We start from the raw sequence: 7047 nt of genomic DNA, 5'->3' as shown, positions 1-7047 counted from the left end.
GTTTGCCTTTAAGTGTTTTAATAATGCACAAGTGAAGTATCTCATTGTGACTTTAATCTGAATTTCTCTAATGCCTAGGGATGCTGAATATCTTATTTTTCTTTCGTTTTGTCAACTGTGTATTTTTGTTTTTTTGCTGAAGTGTCTTTTCAAGTCTTTGATCATTTTTTTAATTGTTATTTTCTCATTACTGAGTTTTGAGAGTTGTTTTTTATACATTCTTGATATGTTTCTCATTATATACATGCTTTGCATATACTTTCTCCTAATATTTGTCTTCCCTATTTATTTATTTATTAAGTGTCTTTCAAAGAGGATGAGTTCTTAATTTTAATAATGTCCAAATTAGCAAGTTTTTCTTTTATGGATCTTGATTTTGATGTTTTGTCTAAGAACTTTACCAACAAAAGGTCACAAAGAATTTTTATTTAGTTTTCTAGAAGTTTAGATTTTATACTAAGTCTATGAACTGCTTTGAGATTTAAAAAAGAAAATAGTGCAAGGTGTGTGTCAAATCCATGTCTTTGATATGGATCCAATCATTCCAAGCACTATTTGTGGAAAAGACATTCTTTTCCATTGAATTGGCTTTGTAGCTTCATCATGTCTCAATTGATCATATATATATGTGAATCTTTCCCGGGAGCCAGCACGGGAGATCCCACCCATGACAAGATCATGCAGGACTCGAGGGAATCCCTGGGCCATCCGACCCATGACAAGGTCATGCGGAAGAGTCCTGATGAGCAAGGCCTCAGGACTCAACGGACCCCCTGGACCTGCTCAAGCATCTACCCCCGAACCAGAATCTGTCTGTCCTACTATTTTATGTCTTTCACCAGCTCTTTTGACATTAGCAAGGGGCTGTCTCTGACCAAAAGAGTTAACTTAGGCCTCTAGTTGATAAATCTGGGCATGAACGGAGTGTTTCAAACCCTCTGTTAGCATTCTAGCTTACATGGCAGCTTTATCCAGACTTGCAACATTGTTGAGCCTATGCAATGCTTGCTGCCAAGTTCTCACATCCCTTATCCATTGTGTTCTTGGGAGTGCATATAGTCAGGATGTAGAAGAAGCAAGTAATAGCCTTAGCATTAGCAACATTAGACTTTGAGTTAATAAGTTCTTTCTTTGCTGTAACCTGCTAAATCTTTGCTCCATAAGAATGTAACTGTACTTTAAGGGTGACGCAGGCTAAGAATTTAAGAAGAAACACTTTAAGGAAAAATCATTGTTCTGGTGTTCTGGCTGGCCAACCTTTATCAAAAGGAGGTCATGGAATATCAACAGGCCTCCGGAATAGAAGATGATGTACAGAAAATAAGACTTTTGCAGAAAGGAACCTGATATCGATGAAAGTTATTACTGATGGAATGTTGAGTTGAGTCTGCACTTTTCACCTTGCTGTATGTACAACTCAGGGTATAAAAGCCCCAAGAAGAATAAAGTAAATGGCCCTCGCTTGAAGAAGCTTGGTCACCCCATGTCTCTTTCTTTATCTCTTTATCTATCTTTCTTCATTCGCCAACGTCGTCCATCCTGAGGACATCCCTGGACTCTGCTGAGGCTGGACCCCGGCAAATCTTTTTCTGGATTCTGTCCCTTCCCATTTATCTACTTATCTATCTGGATATCAGTACTGTATGTATTGGCTATTGCGGTTTCATAATATATCTGGAAATAAGTTGGTATTAAGTTTTCTGTCTTTTGCTCTTTTCCAAATTTGCTTTTACTCTCCTATATCTTTTGCAGTCACATGTGCTGTTGTGCCTTAATTGACCTCATTATGACCTCTGTCCACATGGTCTTTTATTCATCTATCCTAAGCTTTCTGAATGGCCACTGGGTTCCAAGAAGGCAAATGAAAGCTGCAAGGTCCATATGCCCTGGAATTCACACATCACTTCAAACTTATTCTGTTGATCAAAGCAACTCACAAGGCCATCTCTAATTCAGAGGGTCAGAGAGTAGGCTACTGCTCATGTATAGGGGAGTGGCATGTGTGTATAGCAGATGGAACAATGAGTGACAGCCATTTTTGTACATGGTCAACCACATTTGGTTAAGTAGCAGGTTGATAATGTTCAAAAGCTTGACAATACACTCTGCTGGAAAAATTATGAGAAAAAAGACACTCTTACTGCAGTAGGTTGCCATTGTCTTCTGCAAGGGCTTTTCTTGATTTGGATTGAACCCACATCTTCCTCATTGCAAGCAGATTGTTTTATCCCTGAGCCATTAAGGAAGCCTCTATACATTGCTGCTGCTGCTGCTGCTGCTGCTGCCGCTGCTGCTGCTGCTGCTGCTAAGTCACTTCAGTCGTGTCCGACTCTGTGCGACCCCAGAGACGGCAGCCCACCAGGCTCCCCCATCCCTGGGATTCTCCAGGCAAGAACACTGGAGTGGGTTGCCATTTCCTTCTCCAATGCATGAAAGTGAAGTCACTCAGTCATGTCCAACTCCCAGCGACCCCATGGACTGCAGCCCACCAGACTCCTCCATCCATGGGATTTTCCAGGTAAGAGTAATGGAGTGGGGTGCCATATACATTGCTAGTAACAATAAAAAAACTGTACAATCACTATGAGGGAATTTTCAATATCTAGTAAAACTAGTATACAAATGCAATTATTGTTTAACCAAGGTAATTGTGTTTCTAGTAATTAACCTTAAGATTTATTAATAGAATTACTCAACTAAAGAAGAAATAAAAAATGAAAAGATTCTTTGGTAATAATGCAGCCATATCACAAGATCACATGTAGTTGGGATCCTAAAGTAAAATGAGACTGAAATCTGGCAGATTGGGTAAAAATCATAAATTTACATGTTCAAAACTCTTGCAAAACTTCAGAGTATAAAAAACAAGGAATGCTACATCTAGATACATCACAATCAAAATTAACATAGATTGAAAATACGCAATGCAGTTAAAGGAGGCAGGGAAGAGAAATACAAATGTCCAAGTTAATAAAGACTCACGACTCTTCTATGAATTGTTAAGCATGCACTTTTATATTGCCTCAGGTTATAGTTAAACATAATTCATGACTCAAATTTGAAACTTATGAAAACTCAGGAGATGAATACTGTATAACTTCAATGGAGTTCTTTTCATGACCAGAAAAACGTTAAAAATCATTGGTGCCTTCAAATTACACTATATTCCTGTTGAAAATAGATTTCTTACTAATTAAAATGCTGCAGCAAGGCTAGATTAGGTGGAAAAGGCTTTTATATCAGAAAAACCTGAGAAAAGCAAAACTGCAGAGAAGTAGAAGAAAGAGTGGCAGATAGGCAATGGTCATAGAGGTTTAGCCCACTTGGGAAGACGGTGAGGCTGCTAGAGACAGCTCAGTCCCTGGAGTCCTGATGTGCTTCCCTCAAGGGCTCCACAAAGGAAGATAAACAACCCTACTCCTGACCATCACATAACAGATCTCCTGTCTGTCTGATTCTATAGTCTCAGCAGAAAGGTGGTGAGTTAATTCAACATCTGTTGAGTGGGTTGTTTTCCAGAAGCAAGGAAGGACTGTGTGTGTGTGTTACTTGCTCTATCATGACCAACTCTGAGGCCCCATGGACTAGCTCACCAGGCTCCTCTGTCCATGGAATTCTTCAGGCAAGAATACTAGAGTGGGTTGCCATTCCCTTCCCTGGGAGATCTTCCCGACTCAGGGATTAAACACAGGTCTCCTGCGTTGCAGCAGATTCTTTACCATTTGAGCCACCAGGGAAGACCCAGATAAGGACTGGGCCGGTGTCATGTCCCAGACAGGCCAGCAGGGACAGGACTCTGGGAGAGTATTGATATATGTGGACAAGGAATGGTAAAGACCAGAGGCGCAGATCTGATTGGTTATAGCAGATGAATGGAATCTGGAAAGGGATGTTGAGAGCATGTAGGGGCTAGATGAAGGATCCTGAAGTGTGATAAATAATGAGAAACAATTCAATAAAGGACAAATATCCTAATAATTAGATGAGAGATGAGAAAACAGAAAACATATTTACTTAGACTATAGTCTCCTCTTGGAAAACTATGAAAGGAGCCCTGAGAATGGCAGGAGACTGCGGCCACCTACCCTGTACCAGACATTTTAAGGAGCTTTGAGGAAACAGTCAGGGAATCTCAAAAGATATGAGAACTAGGAGCCAATTTTCCTCCCCGGAATGATAAATCAGGGACACCAAGAGGAGGAGCTGGAGTGGAAGAAATAATGAGCATAAAATATACCTTAGCTACTGAGCTAGATATTTTAAGATATCCCTTAAATATTCTCAGAAACCCCAAGAAGAGGTTATTCATTGTTTGGCTCCATTTCTCTTCATTCTGTGAAAGATAGATCGCCATGGCTGTCTTCTCAGAAGTATCATCTGGGTCCATGACACCTGGAACATTTTACAAAATTCATCTGCTTACATATCCACCATTCTCTCAAACCATCTGTCTAAATAGGGCTCAGGCACCTGATATGATGCCTGAAATATAGTCACTGCTAAAAATATACTTGTTGAATAATTAAGCTCATGGATGAAGAAAAGTGTTTAGTAGGAAGTAATTGTTGAAATCATATATTCATTTCTATCAACTGAAGAATCTTCCCCGTACCAACTACTGCAACCCCCTGCCCTCCAGCAATAAATTCTTTCTTTTTCCAATTTCATTTATTTCTAAGTTTAGCCCTTTAAGGTGAGAACATCAGGGGTGCCTCATCTCTGCCATGGAAACCCTGTCTATGTTACCCCTTAAAATTTTCATGACTCACTTCACAAGTAAGCAAACTGTAGGTAGTGAAGTTAGAGGATTTAAATTCATTTCTATCAATTGTTTATTGTGAAATTTGACAGGTGATTCACAGTCTCTGGGTCTCACTTTCCTTAGGTGTGAAACAGAGATAACATCTACTTCCTAGAGTGGATTTCTACTCCCTACATAAAGAATACATAACATGTAACCTGCATATTACAATCCCTGGTATAAAACAATGCTTAATAAATATTCGTGATTTTTTGTGGCTTTACTATATTTAGATCCATTCTACTTCTGGAATATGAATAATCTTTTAGCACCAAACTCTTCAGTCAAGTGCTAATAAACTTTCACAGGTAATCATTCTAAACTAGTATAATTGTTATACACTACTTTCTTCAAGACATCTAATGGCTACTCCCCACGTAAAAGATGGAGTCTAAGTGTAAGTTGTGATCACGGCCTTTAACAATCATGGATATCTGCCTGTACAACCCCCTATGAAAATCTTAAGTACCTGTTGCTATTCTCTAGAAGCGTTCCAGGAGCTCCCTTTATTGCAGTGATCTATGTATTTACCTTGTGTTGTGCTAGTATATATTTCACTTCTAATTCATAATTTATAATAAGCTCATCATTTCAAGGTCAAGTTCAAGTATCAATATGTTAGCAGGTTTATCAGACATGAATACTGATTTCTTCCTTGTACTTAAATTTTCTCTTTGAAAGAGAAATACGTATAATCGCACCTCTCTGTTTAGTTGGAGGTAAGTGTAGTTGGCTATCACTCAATGGCGTGCAGACCATATTCTTTCACCCTTGCCTATTTCCTATGATTTGCATGTTCAACAAAGATGGAGAGTGTGAGATAGGCCAAAAGCTCTTGGTATATTTTTCACAAAGTGTGGTTGTATGGTGGCGCTGGTTTAGTTGCCAAGTCGTGTCTTACTCTCGCGACTCCTTGGACTGTAGCCTGCCGGACTCCTCTGCCCATGGAATTCTCCAGGCAACAATACTGGAGGGTGTTTGTATGATTCCTGTTAATAAATATATTAAAGAATATATGTTTTCCTCGATCTTTGTGAATAGGAAGTGCAGTCCCATGTCATCTGCTCCAGATATGACTGCTTCTAACCACAGCAGTGTTAGCCACACAGTCTTCCATTTGCTGGGCATCCCTGGCCTTGAGGACCAGCATGTGTGGATCTCCATCCCCTTCTTCATTTCCTATGTCATTGCCCTGCTTGGGAACAGCCTGCTCATCTGCATTATCTTCATGGAACGGAGCCTCCATGAACCCATGTATCTCTTCCTCTACATGCTGGCTGGAGCAGACCTTGTCCTCTCCACGTGCACAGTCCCTCAGGCCTTGGCCATTTTCTGGTTCAATATGAGGGAGATCTCCCTGGATCGCTGCATCACTCAACTCTTCTTCATCCATTCCACCTTCATCTCTGAGTCGGGGATCTTGCTGGTGATGGCATTTGACCGCTACATTGCCATATGCTACCCACTGAGATACACCACTATTCTTACACACACACTAATTGGGAAAATCGGTGTGATTGCCTTTCTGAGAAGTTATTGTACAATTTTCCCCATAATATTTCTTTTGAAAAGGTTGACTTTTTGCCAAAATAATGTCATTCCACACACCTATTGTGAACACATTGGCTTGGCCAAATATGCTTGTAATGACATTCAAGTGAACATCTGGTATGGGTTTTCTGTCCTCATGTTAACAGTGGTCTTAGATGTCCTATTAATTTTTGTTTCTTACATTCTGATTCTCCATGCTGTCTTCCACATCCCTTCCCAAGATGCTCGTCACAAGGCTCTCAACACGTGTGGCTCCCATGTCTGTGTCATCATTCTCTTTTATGGGCCTGGAATCTTCACAATCCTTACTCAGAGGTTTGGCCGCCACATTCCACCTCATATCCACATCTTGTTGGCTAATGTCTGCATGCTTGCTCCACCTATGCTGAATCCCATCATTTATGGGATCAAGACCAAGCAAATCTGGGAGCAGGTAGCTCATGTGTTGTTTATAAAGAAGAAATAACTTTAGCATAAGATGTGAGTTTTCAGAATCTCTAGGTATCTGTGAAGAAGTCTAGGGAAGTGGCGGGAGGGATCAGCTGAAACACTAGGAAACAGCTCAGTGAGTCCTGCCTGAGAACAAGTTCACCCCAAGATTGCAGAATTTAGTTTTCTGTTGTCAAAACAACCTGGCAGAGTGAAGCCATGTTTAACTAACTAAGCAACCTCCTTCAAAGACCCTGGAACAGGAT

At 40.3% G+C, this 7047-nt stretch overlaps 1 protein-coding gene across 1 annotated transcript; it reads left to right on the top strand.

Annotated features, from left to right (window-relative positions):
- The first annotated feature begins 5873 nt into the window (after positions 1-5873).
- Positions 5874-6818, top strand: LOC101102926 (olfactory receptor 52B4-like). The gene has a single exon (XM_004016232.3). The coding sequence runs from the start codon at positions 5874-5876 to the stop codon at positions 6816-6818; it is 945 nt and encodes a 314-aa protein (XP_004016281.1).
- Positions 6819-7047: the final 229 nt, after the last annotated feature.

Source organism: Ovis aries, chromosome 15, assembly GCF_016772045.2.
Source record: "Ovis aries strain OAR_USU_Benz2616 breed Rambouillet chromosome 15, ARS-UI_Ramb_v3.0, whole genome shotgun sequence".
Taxonomy (NCBI): domain Eukaryota; kingdom Metazoa; phylum Chordata; class Mammalia; order Artiodactyla; family Bovidae; genus Ovis; species Ovis aries.
This window is presented reverse-complemented; position numbering and strand designations above follow the sequence as displayed.

What these genes read in the sequence shown, in the direction of transcription:
- LOC101102926 (XM_004016232.3), top strand. Translation starts at nt 5,874, where the DNA reads ATGACTGCTTCTAACCACAGCAGTGTTAGCCACACAGTCTTCCATTTG.